Source organism: Fukomys damarensis, unplaced genomic scaffold (assembly GCF_012274545.1).
Source record: "Fukomys damarensis isolate Sample0158 unplaced genomic scaffold, DMR_v1.0_HiC HiC_scaffold_18, whole genome shotgun sequence".
NCBI classification, from domain to species: Eukaryota; Metazoa; Chordata; class Mammalia; order Rodentia; family Bathyergidae; genus Fukomys; species Fukomys damarensis.
Window position 1 is genome coordinate 29353370 of NW_022900930.1, and position 19084 is coordinate 29372453.

A 19084-nucleotide genomic window follows, 5' to 3' on the forward strand; every position below is an offset into this window, starting at 1 on the left:
AAAGCGCTATGGCTGCCGCCGGCCAGGCAGAAATGTGTTCACCAAAGCCGGCGGCAGCCCTGAACAAGTCGCCGGCACTTTCGCCACAGTCAGTAGCTCCGATCCGAGGGAAGCCAAGGAAGTGTGTGGTCTATCCGCATCCTCCGAAGAACTCCCGCGTGTCTCGTTCAGTTCTCCGCTGGCTTCAGAGCTTAAACCTCAGCTTCTTCCCCAGGAACATCAACAGGTGCTGGGAGCCTGGCCCAGGCCCACCTAGCGGGGGCGCTCCTGGCCCAGTGCCCCCAGAACCGCGTCGCCTCGGGCCTTCGCCTGTCGGCCTTTGGCGCGGAAACCTCTGCGCCTCAGGTTGCCTGCGCTGGCCTTGTTTTTGTTCTAGATTAAGATCTGGGCCCTCTTGTCACACACGAAAACACTTGAGCTTAAGAAGGGCTTTAAGGCTTAAGAAAAATACGACGAAGCATATCGTTCATTTGTTTAACAAATCTCTGAATAAGCTAATAACGAATGCTTTAGTATCACAAAAATACTACAACAGTCAAGGCTCTTTCTTCAGGGAGACTGAGCTTTACTACTAGTGAGGATTGATCTACCCTCCTACAAAGATGGCCGCTAAATTGAGGGCTATCAGAGATCTTAGAAATTTGTTACTTAAGGATGGCTACCTTGAACGCGTAACTGGCAGTTAATATTTGCTCTGAGAAAGTAAACTGAATTTTGCGAAAATTAAGGCTACCAATGTTTTGCAGGAAAGACTCTGGGTTTGCTAATATTGATATTCCATATACCTTACAAAGATGCACCTGAAACGTCCCGTGAGCGTGTGACTCATCTGGGGATCTTGTTAAAATTCAGATTCAGTACAAATTATCATTTGAGTTCCTTAAAAGAACACCAAAGCCTTTGCTGTGTATATGATCTCAGCACAATGTTGTTACATAGTAGTTCTTTCTCAGTGAAAGATCTAATAAAATGAATTTTACAACCTAATTTTGGTCAGGGTGGAATATTAGATTGTTTTTATTAATTACAATATAAACTATATTATTGACTATGCTTTATTTCATTTCCCTATTGCTATGGATCAGAGATTTTTCCAATGGCTTCCTGATTGCAGAAATATTCTGTATATATTTTCCCTGGGACCTTAAATTATCATACTTTCAAAATGGAACCTCTTTAAAAGTCAAGTTGGATAACTGGGCACAATTAGAGAAGGTAAGTTTGCAACCCTTTACTGTTAAATTTGTCTTTTGAAGGGTTTACTCTGAATGTCACAGGTGTGTGTGTGTGTGTGACTGAATGTTGAGATATAAGACTATGGAGTAGGCAGCTTGTTCCTGTATTTGTTTTCAAGTATGTAAGAGTAATTCAATTTCATTAAATTCTAATTGTGTCATGAGTCACCTATAAAGCTGAGTATACTCACTTCAATTAGTATGAGATGTAATAGTTTTTCCTGTTCAATAATAATGTATTATCTGTTGGTAATTAACATGGTGACCACCAGAAAATTGGTTGATATACAAGGAGGGGGGTTCACCATAGTAGTTGGTGATTCTTGTGGGATTTTTTTTTTTTTCTGATGAAAACATTTTCTTTCTATTGTTGAAGTTTCTGGCAAAAAAGAAACTTAAATTACCTAAAGAACTGATCCATGGAACAATTCATTATAAAGCTGGAGTACCTGAAATATTGATACAAGAAGTTTATACTTTGTTAACACATCGAGAGTAAGTTATTTCAAACTTTCTAGTCGTACAATCTGAAATTTTGGTAATACAAATCTCATTGCCAAAAATGTGACTTGCCAACAATATTTCTTATTTACAGAATTAAAAGTATCCAAGATGACATCGTGAATTTCACCGACTATAGTTACCAGATGCGGTTACCTCTGGTTCTCAGGTCTACAGCTTCAAAGTCTATTAAAGACAACATTAGGTTAACGGAATTAATAAGCAATCCCAACATGCTCAGCAATGAACTTAAAGTAGAGTTCCTCTTAGTATTACAAATGTTGCAAAGAAAATTAAGCAGAAAATTGAATCCAGGTACGTTTTCCTTGGAAAAAGCTGAGTTGTTTCAAACCCAATGAGACTCATCTTGAGCACAGGTGAAAGAAGAGCCTGCCTCGGGCCTCTGTCTGCATTCTGTCGCTGGCTTGTTGGGAAAAGGCTTCTCTTAGGCTAGCAGTAGAATGGTTTATTAGTAGTGAAGTGGCTTTTAATTCATTCTTTTTAATAAAAGCACAAGTTAGTATAGGAAAAAATATTTGCCAATTTATTCAAGTAAACTTTTGGTGATACAAGTTCAAATATCAACTCACGTAACTCAAGAGGATGGGAATGTGTCAGAATACACATCCTTTGGGGGAAGCTGGATAACTGTGATTCACTCTCCATGCCGTCTAGACAGTGGTCAGTGTTGTCTTTTGCATAGTATCCTCGTTGGTGTGTGGATGGTGGGTAGATTGGAGCCACTTGTGTTACCTTCCCAGAAGTATTACTGAAATAATTACCAAAGCAACTAAGAGCATTGCTATCATCTGAAACCCAAAGAATGATCCCCCTTTTGTTTTCTAGCACTCTAATTAGGACACCGTTCCTGTCTTGGAATCTTACTTCACTTGATTCCAGACACCCATCATTTCCATGGTACTCGAACCATTCAGGAAATGAGGCAGATATAGATTATTAGGATTTATCTCCCCTTTGTACTCTATTTTCTGTGAAAGCATTTTCTCCCTGGTCTATGGAAGGAGAGAAAAGAACCAGCTTTACCTCATACTCCATCCTAAATTGAGAGAGAATTTGTGTTCTGTCTTCCCTTATTCTGTTTATTTGTCTATCTCCTGCATTTCTTGTTTTGCTTTCTCAATTTTGTTTGGATTTTTGGCTCTAACTCTAATTTATATGTAAAGAAAGAATTCAGGTTATTAGTCCTTTTGTGGAGTGTTTTATATTGCAACTTTGTATGTTTGAAACAGAATTTTAATGTGTATCACAAATGCATGTATATAATGCATGTACATGTTTTAAAAGACTAATAACACTGAATAGAGTATCTTCTGTGGTTTAGGAAATGGAATATTACTGATAGCTTGCCTTTTCCCTGCATGTTTCTCTCTGGTCAACTTGATAACTCCCTTCCAAGAGTACTCTTCTGCTGACTTGGTTTATAACTCCTTGATTGAAATACTGACTTTATCTATGCATACTATTTATCTGTTATTTTTCACTTCATTCATATGCAAGTCCTAACTTTACTAATTTTCTTGAACTTTGTAGTAAGCAGAATGGGTCTCCAAATTGTCTACATCTAATCTCTAAAACCTGTGAATATGTGACATTACATGACAAAGGCTCCTGTCTAGAAGTAACTAAAGTGTGGACTTTAAGACAAGAAGCATATGCTGGATTATTCAGATGAACCCAGTCTAATCACATGAGCTCTTACAAGCTAAGATCTTTCTGCAACTGGAATTAGATGTAGGAAAAGAGCGTTTGAAGTGTAACTTGTAGGGTATCGACTTGTCGTTGCTGTGGGGAGATATAGAAAGCATGCAGCCCAGCTTCTAGAATCAAAAGAACTACACTTGTCTGACACCTGCAAAGAAACAGGGATCTTGGTCCCACAAATGCAAGGAATCACCTTCTGTCGAGCAACTGGCATGAGCTTGCAAGGGGACTCATCCTCCAAGCTTCTAGAAAAAAAAAATGCAGCCCTGCCAACACTTTGATTTCAACCTGAGAGTATCTAAACAGGGAATCCAGACATTTGTACTGAGATAAAATGGCTATTCCCATAAGCGATGTGACTCGTAAAATTGGGTATGGCCAAATGACAATGGAATAAAAAGTTTGTAGTCAGACTTTTTCCACCATGACATTATAAATATATTCTCCTACATTTAAAATGGTGAAGTAGAGCCTTTCAGTTTTAATTCATTTGAAGGACAATTGTTTTTGTACCACTTGAAAAGTCTGTTCTTTCCCCCACTCATTTGTATGCACTCTCATGCTGCAACTTTTTGTATGCACAGGTCTGTTTTTGAGCCTTCTGTTCAACTTTACCTGTGAGGCACTTCAGCATTATGCTGTTAATTGCTGTTACTTTGTAATTAAGCACCTGTACTTTACCAAGTCCTGGATTAGTTGTGTGAAGTATCCTGTTGCACGGGATTTTTGTTATTTTAGTCACAGCATATCTGCTGTTATGAATCCACTTATGCCTGTCATTATGTATTTGCAATCAGTTTTATCATTATATTGAAGTTTTTATACTTTTACTTATTTTTGGTATATCTACATTTTTTTTTTCTTTTGGACTATTTTTTTCCCCAAAGACAGTTTTTTTTTTCTGGTACAAATTTTGAAACTTTTAGATTTACACTCCTTTTACTGCTTAGACTTTTTAACATGCCTGTTTATCTTAGTCTAAAATTAATGTATTTCCTTTTTTCCTCAAACTACAAAAAACTATGATCACTTCCTGCAACCTCTACAGTTCACTTAAATTCTTTTCTTCATGCAGCATTTAAATTGTCAGGTTACTTTTAAAACTACAAATCCATCACATTGTTTTTTCTTATTTTAGGATCGTCTTTGCACAGCTCACCTTATCTCTGTTGTCATCTTTTGAATATACTTTCTCTTTAGCCACAGCACCTCAACCCCTCAATTCTTCCTATTTCTAAGTAATACTCTTCTGTCTAGTCTGGATAACCCCCACACCTTCCAGGGCCTTCACACTGAGCTTCTTCTTTAGTTTGTTTTTTTGCATTTTTTATTTTGAGACAGGGTGTCACAAAGTCCTAAATTGCCCAGGCTGGGGTTAAACTTGGAATCCTCCTGCCTCTGCCTTCTAGGTTGCTAAGATTACAGGTGTGCCTGAATATGCCCTGCTTCTAGTCTTGCCTTTTGAGACTGCTAGTTGTAAAAGTTTCTCATCTGTTGCCAAAATAATAATACTGATACTTATAGTACTAGGGATGTTACTAATAACATAACTAAATTTATTTAGCCTGTACAGGGCATGACAGATGAGTAGAATTACCTTAGGAACTCTTCAGACTTCAGTGAGGAATGAACTACAGAAGAGGAAAAAACGTTTAGAAGCAAAGAAAAAATTGCTCAAGTACTGTACTGTAGAGGCTCAGTTAATATTGAGTCAGTATATTTATAGTATAAACATGTTTGCAAAAATGCCATAGATACTCTATAATTTTTCTTAGATTAGATATAAAAACAAGTAAAACTAACTTATGACTATAGTAGTCAGGGTAGTATTTGCCATCTGGGAAAGGCAGAAGATTTTAAGGTACTAGTATGTACATATATATCGATCTATATGTATAGATATATAGATATATATTACATATATAACATATATATCTATGTATATATTGCTTTATTGATTTGGATGATGGTAACCCAGATATATTCATTGTAAAAATTCACCCTATTAAATTAAAGTTGTGATTTGCTCACCTTTCTATCTAAAATTATTGACTAAAAATGCATAAAAAACTAATAAGGACATAGAATATTATCCTTTTTTTTTGGTACCAGAGATCGAACTCAGGACCTTGCGCTTGCAAGGCAGGTGCAGTGCCACTGAGCTAAATCCCTGGCCCTAGAATATTATCTTTAAAGTAACTTTTAAAAATAAGTATTTCGTGCATCAAAGATTTTGAAAAATGTGGGAGGTGGGTTTTTAACCTATTTATTTGTTGTTAGGAATACGAGAAAAACAAATGCTAAAATGTATTAGTTTTTAGATTATGGTCTTAGCTTTGACAATGTCCATTCTAACTTTTCCAGAATTAATTTTGTGTTTATAGGATGGTTTGATGTTAAGCCAAGAGTGGGAGAAATTACTCTGGATCACCTTCCTCCCCAGTGCTCTGGATGCAAATATCCAAAAGCTTCAAAGGAGACAGTTGTACCTTCAGGTAAGGTTTTATTCTAATTGTTTATCTGTTGAAAAAGATTTTTCTTTTATTTTAGTCACTTAAAGTTTTAAAATAGTTAAAATGTTGGTGTGGGCTATCCTGCTCTCCTCTAGCTCAAAGGGGGCAGATATTAATCTGAGACACACCCTACCTGCGACTACTGGAGCAATTTGCCTTCTCATTTGTCATTAAGTAGATGAGTCTGAAATGGGTGCAGCTTGCTGCCAGAGTTCAGAATTCAATTCTTCATAGCTGGCGGGATGGGCCAGTGCAGAAGACACTGTATAGACACTTGGATGCCTAAGTGTCTGCATCAGTTACACTGCAAGAAGTGACTTGCTTGACCCTGTTTATTTAAAAGGCGTTTAGAGTACGGCAAACCAGAGCTCAGGCCAAATTCAGCCCATTGCCTGCTGTCATATAATCTACAAGTTAAAAATGACTCTTACATCTTTCATGTTTAAAATACACACGTATCAAAAGAAACAGTGTTTCCTGATGCATGGGAAGATGTGAAGTTCAAGTTTCTGTGTTTATAAATAACACAGGACATAACGACACATGCTTACTTTCATGCCTCGTTTATGGTTACTCTTCTCTGGCTTGTCTGTGGCTACTTTCACCTCACACTAATTGGGTTGGTAGTTGCCAAAGAGATTTTAGGTCTGACAAAGGAGAGTGGTCAGATTAAGCAAATCAAAACACAAGATAATACAATAATTTAAAGACATACTGAGTACACTAGGATATATTTTTACTAAAAATTATTCATTACTTATCTAAAATTAAAATTAAATGAGTATTCTATAGTTTATCTGACAACCCTCCCACAAAGTCTAAAATGTATGTACATCTTCTAGAAAGCATGTTTCCCTAAGTGTTACAGGGCATTTCACTGAGGGGCATGTATTCCTTGTTTATATATGATATGTTTATATATGATCATATCTTTTTATATATGATATGTTTATATATATGGTAAAAAATGTCAGCAGAGCCCTTTTGAGACTTTAATATGCATCGTAAACATTAACCAATTAAGTGTAAACATGCATTACTAATTAATATTGCCATGTTAATGTAGAAAGGTTGTTTGTCAGAGCACAGTCTAATATTCAGACATAGGGCCAACCGATCAAACTTCTTCAAACTTACTTTGTATCTGAGGCATGTGGGACTTCACAGGCTAGAATCCAACAGAAGTAACAATGTTTCCTCGGAACAAAGCCTATCCATAGTTTCACTTTTAGAGTCTAGGAACAAATCCTCTCTGCATTGAAGGACACTGCAGGGAGAATTTTGATTTTGGTTTTCTCACTGGCTTGCCTCTTTCCTCTATGGCTAATTGGATCTGACTGTGGACGGGAAAAGGCTTGGAAAAAGATAAGAAAAGGTGGGAAGGAGCGGCAATGAGTCACAGCAGGGATGTCTATGTAAACAATAGATAAATCATAAAAAGGCAATGCCTACTGCTGCTATGTGAATCGCTAAAGCATATCTATTTCTGTTATCTTTTGGGAAAGTTTGTAAAGCTCATATGAGTACTGTATTTAGAAAAACTGTATTGTATTATTCAGATCAGGACTCCAAATAGAATGGATTTTTGCTTTTGCTTTTACATTTTTCTTTACTTTTGAGATAGCCTTATTATAAGGTCCAGACCAGTCTTGAACTTGCTATGTAGCCCAGGTCTACAACTGCTGGTCTTCCTGCCTCAGGCTTTAAGCGTTTTAATAATGTATCATCTGCTAGAACTCCTCCCTATTGTATTCCTTCAGTACTCTCTTCTATGATTCTCTGGATGCTCTTTTAAGTTTTTCTTTCACTCCAGTGGTCTTTTTCTTTCCTTTTCAAAATAGTTAATGGCTTTATGAAAGGAAACTTTCAATCCCCAAGGCAGATGAGGGATAAGGCTGTAAGTTCACATTTATTGTTTTACTTCTCTCAATCTTGCCCCAGATAATTAGATTCTCTTAGTCTAGACACACATGGAATTAATGGATGGTATAAATTGGCTTTTGGTAATTGTATGCATGAGACCATTTTGTTAAGCACTAAGTTATTTTTTAAATTTGATAAAGGGAGTATATTTCATTTGTTTTGGACAAAAGGGTAGAGTGATTAGTTTAGTCACATACCATAATTTTATAGTTAACAGAAGGAGGACAGAACACTAGACCAGATAAGCTTTCCTATTTAAGATGGCATATAATATAATAGTACAGAAACCACAGGCTGTTCTCTTGAAGAATCTTCTAGTGACCGAATAAAGTGGCCAAAATGAATGTAAAGTAGGTTGTCACATTTGCCTTTAAAATGTTTTAAACTTGTAAGTTCTTTATGTACCTAAATCTAGTGTCTAGAAATATTATGGGCCAATGGAAGATAGATGTCTTAGTTATCATGGTCCTCCTAGATAAGAGCGGTGTCGCCTAGAGTCTCGAGTGGCTAGCTTACATGCCTCAGTGCGATCAGAGTTCTATACGCTGCATTATGAACCACATGTATTTGCCAAATCTGAGTTTCATACTGTGCCACTGTTGCCTCAGCTGCTTTCTGAAGCAATATCTAAAAATAGTTGAGTCTTATTTGGTGTCACTTACACCAAAATAAGCCCTGGATGTTTCTGGGCACTGTTGGTGACTTTCAGAGGTGGATGACATTCAGATGATTTTTATTCATAACTACTACACTGCATGAAGCATTTAGATCAACCATGCTCAGCCTGTTGGTAACCATTTGCATATATTTATATTATTATATACATATATCTACTGCATAAATACTTAATAAATGAATTTATTTTAATTTTGTTTAAATATTCCAGCAAAGACAGGCAATGGTGGTAAAGCACATAAAGAAATTCATGTGAAGGAAGCTGGAAAATGTTCTAATGAATCTGTTTTGAAACCTACCAGAAGCATAGAAAAGAAAACTTGAGAGATACTTGTCTAATGGCTTTGAAGAAGTGATGTCATAATCTCCTGCCACACTACAGGGATCTAATCACCTACTCTTGCATGTATTTCAGTAATAAATGACATAGTTCTTATCCATAATTGGGATAGGGATGATTTCTTTTTCATTCAATAGCTATTTATTAACTAACTTCTGACTATACAAAAATCAAATAAATTCAGACAGGGTGAAACAAACTAAGTTTAAAGATACCATTAAACATAATTCACCATGGCAAGTAAAAGTTCTTTTTCATAAATTTGGTAGGAACAATTAGTGTGGTTTGTAATATATTTGCCTGATGAGAAAATGAGCTTTCAGTTTGTCTAATACATATATTTCCACATTGCATTCATTAATAAAAACATATTTGAAATGATTTCTAGAATACATTGGCTCATAGAAAAACTCTTCCTCATTTCTATGAGTTGCCTTAATTTAAACCATTTTCAAAGAATAAGTCCCTCTATAGTTGATTGGGAAAAGAAACTTCTGCTCTTCTTGGAACCCGGTTCTGGTATTTAGTAATCCAGTTAGTTCAATTAAAAAAAAAAAATCTGAAAGGGCTGGGAATTTAGCTCAGTCGTTCTGGCGTCTGCTTTGCAAACGCAAGGACCAGAGTTTGATCCCCAGTACAAAAAAAAAAAAAAAAAAAAAAATCGGGTTGCTGCCATCACCCATAATTTTGTATTTATATATGCAAAATATTATTCAACTATAATTACTTATTTTTAATGCTATTTCATTAAGCCTAATTTGACTTGCAAGATTAATGTAACTAATAGTGAATCCCACAATTAAAATAGCATGCCACACTTAGCAGTTTTTTTTACTTTTATGAAAGTTACAATGTTTTATTAACAGGTCTACCTTCAGAGACTATCTTGTTATGTTATGTTTTGAATATTTCATGTTTAAGAAAATAATTTAAAGAGAGCCTGGGCGATAAAGATCATTTCTGTGACATTTTTCAAAATTAACATTTTTCTAAGTTAAGATATCTAATTCAAATACATCTTAACCAGATATAGTAATTGACCTGCTGACTTTATAATGGGACAATTGTCACAAGAATAATATTTTGACACACTAAAATGTAGTTTCTTAAGTAAAGGTTTTAAGAACAGCCTTTGATACTTTTGGAAAAGCTCTACAGAAAAGGATTAGGTTTGGGGAAACAGTCACGTAATAGATATTTTTTTCCTCTTGGTTTTGTCTTCAGTCGCCTAAAGAAGGTAATTACTCATGTCCTCTCTGTGATAAGTTCCCAAGATTCCAGAGCCACCTATGGAGGTTGGAAAATAGGAAACAGTCTGTAGTCTGATTACAAATATGCACGTAGCAAGGACAGTCCAAGTAGGTAACCTCAATAACTTCTTGAAGATGAGCTGTGTCCACAGAAGCCAATGCCACTGGCATGACTAAGGAAGACTATTTACTTCATAACGGATCCTTTATGAACTTTTCTAAGAGCTACAGTAGCCCCAGTAGCAGCAGCCCTTTCTCAATCTGCAGAGAGTTTATCATAGTAGTTACTGTGATAGGCTGTTCATGTTAATTAGTAAGCACTCTTCCCCTTTTATACCAGATCAGTTTCGGACAATTTAGTAAAATGATGTTCCTAGCTTTCTGAATAGGATAACAAGTCAGATTGCCCTTTGTATCTCAGATGACTGCCTCAGGATTTACAGAGAAACAGTGTCTCTCAATGGTGGTTTTAGGGATGAGACTTTTGCTCATCCTAGAAGATTTTAATGGTAGCATTTATTAAAATTCAAGGCACCCCAAATACATACATATGTATAAATCTAGATAATGACATGCCATGTTATAGCTCAGTCATACAGTATTTAAATTAAGCATGAAAGTACTGAAAGTATTCAATTACTTAGGAACAAATGTCTCAACAATTTGGCACAAGAAGCATTTATTAAGAGTTGACTATAAAGATGTCCTCTTTATCACTGTGCTACTAATGTGAATCAATGAATTTCACATATAATTGGTGAGGCTTTTACTATGTTGAGAGTGCCTTTTGACTTAAAATTCCCAAAATATAATTTTTTTGTCATTAAGACAAAATACTGTCATTGCTATAATGTAACCATATTCCTGAATACATAATGATTTTTTAGGAAAAAATATATGCTTTATTTTGATTGACATAAAAAATTCTATATTTCCATATGACATAATTCATTTTGATGTTTAATTTTGTAAACCACCTTGTAGATTTGGTAGGCAAAGTATTTTTCTAATGCTTTAAAAATCATTGTCTGATGAGATGTGTCCTTCATATAAAGGCATATTTAAAGCTATAAAATAATTTTCCCACATTATTGCTAATTAGGACATCTTGTATAAATAGTAAAATAACTTCAAATTGTTTTGGTTTTCATGCATATGAAATAACAAAAACTACTTTTATAAGCTATTTTTTTGTTTTACTATTAAGGCACAATATGTATATACATTGACGTGGTAAAAATATATATATATATTTTTGCATTGCTCAAACTCAGGACCTTATTGCATGCTAGGCAAGCACTGTGGTATATCTCCAGACATGACATCTTTATAATTCTATCAAGAATTAGTAGTTATAATTAATATTTTGTTATAAAACATTGTATAAATCAAAGAATAGTAGAATAGTAGCTGACTTAATTCAATTTACATTTGAGACAGAAATTAGGTGACTCTTCTATTGTATTCATGTGTTACGAATTGTATGATTTTTTCCTCTTATTTTATGAATATTATTTTTCTGAATTCATTAAAAATGCAGAAAAGGTCAATGATTGTTTTATATGCATAAGTTAAGCTTAATATCATTTGAAGTATTTAAAGCACACATAGGCCTATGACACTATTTAATATAAAATTAAAAGAAAGTATTTATCATTTTTGAGACATTATAGTAAATGTTTCAATTAATTATTCTCTTCACCTAGGAAAACATGATTACAAATATCACTAAGAATTTAAAAACATTCTCCAGGTACATTTTAACCATGGCATCACTGAGTTACATAATTCTTTTCTTTAGTATTTACTGTATTTTAATAACATAAGATTTTAGCCTATATTGTCTTTTTTAGGGTTAGGAATGGCTGATGTGATAAATATGGTGGACACATAATATATACTATTTTAATAAGTATTTAAAAACTTCACCCAATATATTAAAATTTCAACAAGTATCTTATTTTCTCATAAAATGTATTCAAAACTAATTTTCATCAAATTATGTTTTGAAGAACATTAATAAAATTCAAAGTTTATTACATAAATAACAATATTAAACATAAATCAAAACAAATTTTCATCTCTACCAAGTGACTTCTAAAGTAGTTAATTATCATTTAATGCAAATTCTCACATTTGATGACATTTTATGTTTGTAACTCATGTTTATAGAACTTTAATAATGGGACAATTGAACTTCACATTAAAAACTTGGTAATATTTTCTTTTTTAATTTACTTCTCATTTTTTATTTTTTACTGTTTTTTGGTACCAGGGTTCAAATTTGGGTCCTTGTGCTTGCAGAGCAGGTGGTGGACCACTGAGCTAAATCCCGGCCCATATTTTCTTTTTTTAAAAGAAGTAAAATTCAAGAGTATTTTGGAATGTATCTGTATGCTGATATTTACTAAGCTTGTCACTGAAAACTCAATAAATATGAACTAAAATTAGTTGTTTACTATATATTTGATGAAGAGAAAAATTGGAGTGTTTATTAACTTGAAGATAAGTTCTGTACACCTTACATTTTGATATTTCTCGATATTCAGTTATTCAAATATTCACTAAGTTCTTACTGTATATACCAAGAAGGATTCTATTCTATTTTACATTCACTATTTCGGCAATATAGTATTTTGGTATATTTTATTCCTTATGAAACTTACATAGCGTTTAAACTGTCCAGTCCTTCATAATTTAAATATTACCTTCTTCCTAAATGTGGCTATTCCAATTTATAGAGGAGACACTTACTTTTCCTTTAAATTACATAAATATTTTATTTTTGAAGTCAGTGGATAAAATTAACTGTTGTTCCCTATGTCTCCCAGCCCCAAGCTTCCTCCCAACCTTTAGCTCTTAGACGACGGACCAAGATTAAGGTAATACTAACTCACAGAAGTTAAAAAAAAAAAAGCTTTTTTGCTCTAAAAAAAGCAAAAACAAAAACAAAAACTAAACCCCACAAAAACAAGCATGGAGATAGCCAGCCATGGTGGCGCACACCTGTAATCCCAGCACTTGGGAGGCTGAGGCAGGAGGATCACTGGGAGTTTGAGACCAGCCTGGGCTACATAGTGAGTTCCAGGTCAGACTCAGCTACATAGTGAGACCTTTTCTCAAAAAAACAGAAACAACAACAACACAACAACAAAACCCCAAAAACAAACACGGAGAAAAATCTTCTGTCAAAATGGATTGAGTCGTATTCCAGTTCCTAAAGGTGAGAATGGATTCACCTTTGCCCACATCAAAGCATCATTCAGTGAAATAGCAGATTTCCCATCTTCCAGGAAAAACACAGGGCCCTACACACAGTGAAAGTAGAGAAAAGGTGAGATTATAAATTTACAGCATCTCTTTAAACTTCTAGAAATAGAATTACTGCAGTAAAACCCACTGTTGATATTTAATGCTAGTAGGAAGGTTAGGAATATGAGAAAAATTTGTTTTTGTGAGCTGCTTATCAAATAGAAACATTTTCGTATATCAGAATTATATCATTCCATGATGGCTGTAAAAGCAGAATTTCATTTAGTAATTTGAATTTTTTTATGTGCAGTAGTGCTACTGATGCTAATAGGTATTGTTAATCTATTACTTCACACAGTTAACTTATTTTATAAAGAGTTATATAATCTGATAATTGACTTAAATATACTTCACAATTTTAATCATGTGTTCTTTTAGGGATATTTGGGTAAAATACTAAATCCAGAAACTTCAATCCTGCTCTGTAGAAGATGAAAAATATATTGATTGATCAATCAATCAGTCTACCTATATATCTAATTTAAACTTTGATTTTGTCATGTGACTTAAAGGCATGTTTACCATTTAGTTATATCACTTATTCTGTTCTGGGTGGTTATGAAAAAATATTTGAACCAAATTACCTAGCTCTCAGAAGGAAAAACATTTAAAAACCACAAAGTGAAATAAAAATATTTATTTTTGTAATTAAGTTCTAAAGCTGTCAGGTTTTTAGCCATGACTATAATGGTATACTTCATAGTTAGCTAATTATTTCTAGATACTGAAAAATCCATCATAGGGTAGGTAGACAGCTTCATATTAGTAGGTACTTGAAATTTCAGCATAAGTATCTAGACACATTAATTTTCTGTTGAAATGGAAATTTCCTCAGAGGGTAGCATTCCATATTTATCAGTCATGTGCGTCCTACTGCATATGAGATAACAGGTTTGGGTATAGAGAAGTTATACCTACTGGGACATTTGGCTATTCCTACATGCAGAAAAGGAATGTTAAAAAAAAAGAGGAGAAAGGGGCCTGGGATTTAGCTCAGTGGTGCCTCTCGCAAGATCAAGGTCCAGAGTTCTAAACCCGGTACAAAAAAAAGAGAGAGAAAAGGAACATGAAGTTACCAAGTATTGAAATGATGTATAGAGGGCAGTGTGTGCTGAAGACATATTCCAAAAATTCCATATATTTTTCACTTGTAATTATAAGTTATTGAACTTACTACTTTGGCTCTCTGTTTCTGAACAGATGTGCATAATAAAGTTTTACATCTCAAGTGGCCTGGGTTTTGGAACACGCTGGTGTGCCCTGAAGTTTTGGTTTTCAGTGGCAAGCTAGACTATAGGTTAGGTTTACATATGTATCTAGCTATTCCATTTAATTTGAGTGGCTGTGTAATAAACTTACTTCCTCATTGGTCTGGCAGGCCAGCATTTGAAGTGTAATTTTTAACATCTATCAGAAATAAAAGAATGGACTCATTAAAATGTGCACATTACTGGGAAGTGGAGTTCTGTGGTTCAGTCTGTACCCTACATAACATTTCATGGAATTTGGCTTTGTTTGCTGAATTAGGGCTCCCACAATTAGTTCTGGCTCCAAGATGATGAGGACTTCTCTATTTTTTCAAGGTAATCACACACCGGGGCCACAGGAAGACATCCTGGCATCATTCGTTATTATTAATTTGATGTACATTAGGGGAGATGTTTTCAGAATCAGTCACCCCTCATGATGGAACCCAATAATTTTTAATTGTTGAAAAGTTCAGCAACTTGTGCAAAAACACACAAAATACTTCATAACATGTATCCATTAGTTTTCATTATTTTGTCTTTTACAACATATAGAGATTAGAAAGTTAGTCTATTGTGGTAAAATCTTTTGTAACTATTGGTTGACATTTTGTCTTTATTATTTAATTTCTTTTAGGATATGGCCTATATGTATTTTAAGACATATTTGTAACTAGTGCATATATATTTATATGACATGAATTAATCCTATGATAGTAGTGTAATGATGATTTGAATTTCTTTTAAGGGGAAATAATTCTTTCATTCTTAGGGCAATATTTTCTTACTGGGCCCTCTGCCTATTTATAGTTACTTATTTATATTTCTCTCATGCTTATTTTAAGATAATGTTTCAAATAAAACATAAATGTAATAGAAATGCACTATATGTGAAATGAGGCTGTACCTGGATTTTTAATCCTGTAAGACAAGAGATGTGAACATCAGAATGACTTGGAAGATTTGATCCAGTCACATAATCTGGTCCAATAATTCTTTTTAGTGGCTCTTCTTTTAATCTCTTTAACAAAGTTGCATAAACCATTCTTTGTAAATCGGAAGGGGGTGTACATGGAGATTCTTCTGATGATCTGTATTTGCAACAGATATTAAATCTTTTTGGTAGAATCAAAAGAATTATTGAGGTTTAGGTGAAAATAGCTTCTGATGATTAATTATTTTCCCCTTATAAAGGGAGGCAAATCATCTATTGACAAATTAGTGAAAAACAACAATTTAAAAGGACAAGAAAAATATTATAAATTATTGATGGCTATACTCTAAACAAAGATTCATTATTCTGCTATAATTGATGATGAGACTATGCCTATAAACTCTATAGCGTTAAATTCTTCCTGTACTCTAATTTTTATATCATCACTCACCGGTTGGTGAACTGTGTGCAAGCTCTCCAAGCATCCAATTCCTCAGAAAGGTTTTCCATTTTTAAAGGTACTGATACTTCTCGACGTTTTAATAGCTGACTGAAATATGTGAAAAAGAAATTAACATCTGTCATAAAAACTAAGAAATGAGAAAAAATAATTTTTAACTGCAATTTTGGAATTAACAATGACCTACAACTGTGTACATTTATCACGGCTATATGTGTGTAAGTATATTATGTATAAATATATGCATACATATAAGGTGTGATCAAAATATATGGTAGCATTTAAATTTTAACGTTATTACAGTAAGACACATTGTCATTAATTTTTCTCAACATACTCTTCCCTTGAAATACCTTATTTCACTGTTTTTGCCATTTTCTGAAGCAGTTCTAAGTACTCTTTTGTGAGTTTCTTTACGAGGTATGATTTAAAAAAATACAATGAGTAATGCTGCGAAGTGCCATCCAACAGAAAAGAAAGTGTAAAAACATTACAGTGTGTCCTCATCCTCCTTGTTCACCACATCTGGCGTCATGTGACTGGTCGCTCTTCCTCAAAGTTGAGAGGCAGCCACAACAGTGAACTAAAGATACCCATAAAAGACCACTTGCTGAGCTGCTTCATAAAGGAGCAGGAATCATGAGATAAGTTTGTTCAGCAAGGGGGTATTTTGACAGGGATGAATGTCAATGAGTCTTTTACTATAACAATTTAAAAAATACAGACATTAACCATATTTTATGACACTTTGTATACATGCTCACTTGTATAATCAGCAATTAAATCCACGACAAGTCCCAGATGCTCAAGAAACATTGGCTGGATGAGGGATTTAGGGAGTAAGGAGATAAGTAAATGAACTAAAAAAAGAGAGAGGTTAGTCAAACCAGAAATTTTGAAAAATAGCCTGAATGAGTCAGAAGACTTAATCATGCCCTTGATCATTGAATCCCAGATAACAGAAATGTAATGGTAACATTCAAGGAAGAGCACAGGAGAAGGAATAGATCAGAGAAGATTATTTTAATTTTGAATATAGTGAGTTTGAAGCCGGGAGAGTATGAAGAATAGGTTATGCTGAATATAAAATAATGAGTTATCTTCAGAGAGGTGACAAGTGACGCTAAAATATAGAGAAGATTCTTGGGGACTGTAGAAAGGAAAGGAAAAAAGTGGAAACAGGAGAGTGAGACGGGGAGGAAAGGAAGGATGAGAGAATCAGAGAACAAAATTTTGGAGAACTGTGTTTAGTGGGCTAGAAAAATAGGCAGTAAGATAAGACTGAGTCATCAGAACCTTTTAAAATTGACAGTTTTCTTTCTAAATTAACATGTTTCCTTTAACAGACAAATGTTCTTAAGTCTCTACTGACTTACAATAAAACCCTTCTTTTTATTTTTTATATTAATGGATGATTTTGTTTATTACTAAAGTACAAATAGCTGAACATTTCATTAAATGTTATTTTAATTCTCTAAAATACATCCTAGTGTTCCTATATTTTAATTCTGTTTAAAGTTGCTTTTTGGTTTATGTTGTCTGCATAGAAACCTATGTTTCCTCGAGTACCCTGATAATGTTAATCTCATATCATTGCTTAGGTTGCACTAGGTCGCAGCAAATTTTCCTATATCTGGGGAAGAAGTTAAGAATTCTCTCAGCATTCTCTCAGTATCCTCTAACTCAGATAAAGGGTACTCAGAAAAATCACTTAATTTATATATTTTTAAACTCTGAGCATCAAGAGTTAAAAAGGTCACCTACTATGCCATTTACCAACTAGTAGTTTTAAAAATTGATTTTTATGAAAGGCATTGTGAATTTTATTTTAGAGAACAAGTTTTAAGCATAAAGGCTTAAGGGTCTTAGAAAATGTAACCTAACCCTAACCTGTCAGTAGGTTATGACTGAATATCGAATATTTTCTGCCATTCACAAACTCCTTTTATTTTGCATTTTTCTGTTGTAGAGGTTGGAAAGCTAACATACCCAGTTTCATGTCATTTTTTAAAAGTAAGGTTATACAATTATGGCAAGTGGAATGTAGGACTGAATCCCTAAGGAGAACTTTCCTTCCTGAATAAAATGCCCCTTATATTTTGTCTCTCATCCTTCCTTTTCTTTTTTGCTTAGAATGTAGGTATAATATATAGAGGGCCAGCAGTCATCTTGAGTCTTTAACTGTAGGAAACTCATATAAGAGGAAAGAATCCATGAATGTCAGAGTTGAAAGATGAGAAGAATTCAAGTTCTTAATGGAATCCATGGATAACTCCAACAACCCAGGAGTGCTTCTCTCAAGTGTCGACACACAAGACCAATCAACTCTACCTACTTAGGCTAGTATTAGGATTCCGTTATTTACAGCCTCATGGATTCTTAATTCATAGATTTAATTGCTGCTTTATTACAAAGCACGTGCTGAGGGAATAAATGGATGCATGTAATATTACATTTGGTAATAATACATTACCTCTATGTAATAATACAGTTGCTTTTTAATCCACTTAAAGGCTATCCATTTTAGGAAAATAATTCTCTAATTTCATAATAGAAGAAAAAAATTTTTTTTACCTTGTGTACTCATAAAGTGCTGGAACAATGCTTTGGTACTCTCTCTTGATAGCCAATAAAGCACCAATATAACCACATAATATGAGTAACTCATTTCGTGCTCTGAAAGAGAATATATATTTTTTAATTCCAAAATTTGAGGCCTATAATAAATATTGCTCTAATTGATACAGGTTCAGGTACTTTATATATTTTTTTACCTTGTGTACTCATAAAGTGCTGGAACAATGCTTTGGTACTCTCTCTTGATAGCCAATAAAGCACCAATATAACCACATAATATGAGTAACTCATTTCGTGCTCTGAAAGAGAATATATATTTTTTAATTCCAAAATTTGAGGCCTATAATAAATATTGCTCTAATTGATACAGGTTCAGGTACTTTATATATATATAT

At 34.0% G+C, this 19084-nt stretch overlaps 2 protein-coding genes across 9 annotated transcripts in view; one reads left to right on the forward strand and one right to left on the reverse strand.

The window, feature by feature from the left end:
• Window positions 1-6: 6 nt before the first annotated feature.
• Spata4 (spermatogenesis associated 4) lies at window positions 7-8922 on the forward strand. 2 transcript variants are annotated; one of them, XM_010629809.3, is made up of 6 exons: window positions 7-226; window positions 1086-1215; window positions 1612-1730; window positions 1831-2051; window positions 5843-5953; window positions 8781-8922. In XM_010629809.3, exons 1-6 carry the CDS (start codon window positions 9-11, stop codon window positions 8891-8893), a joined length of 912 nt encoding a protein of 303 aa, XP_010628111.1. In that variant the 5' UTR covers window positions 7-8; the 3' UTR covers window positions 8894-8922. The 2 variants fall into 2 exon arrangements, with proteins under 2 accessions (XP_010628111.1, XP_010628112.1); XM_010629810.3 differs by lacking the exon at window positions 8781-8922 and adding an exon at window positions 7813-8046.
• Window positions 1974-19084, reverse strand: part of Wdr17 (WD repeat domain 17) — a 98129-nt gene continuing 81018 nt past the window's right edge. For 6 of the 7 annotated variants that reach the window (XM_010629807.2, XM_010629806.2, XM_010629808.2 and 3 more), the window contains 4 exons: window positions 18887-18988; window positions 16104-16202; window positions 15626-15809; window positions 13275-13467 (listed from right to left, as the gene is read on the reverse strand). In XM_010629807.2, the coding sequence (XP_010628109.1) occupies window positions 13348-13467; window positions 15626-15809; window positions 16104-16202; window positions 18887-18988 (505 nt within the window). In that variant the 3' untranslated portion in view covers window positions 13275-13347. Of the gene's footprint in view, window positions 2506-13274; window positions 13468-15625; window positions 15810-16103; window positions 16203-18886; window positions 18989-19084 lie in introns of those variants that run through there. The other variant, XM_010629805.2, reaches the window with a different exon arrangement.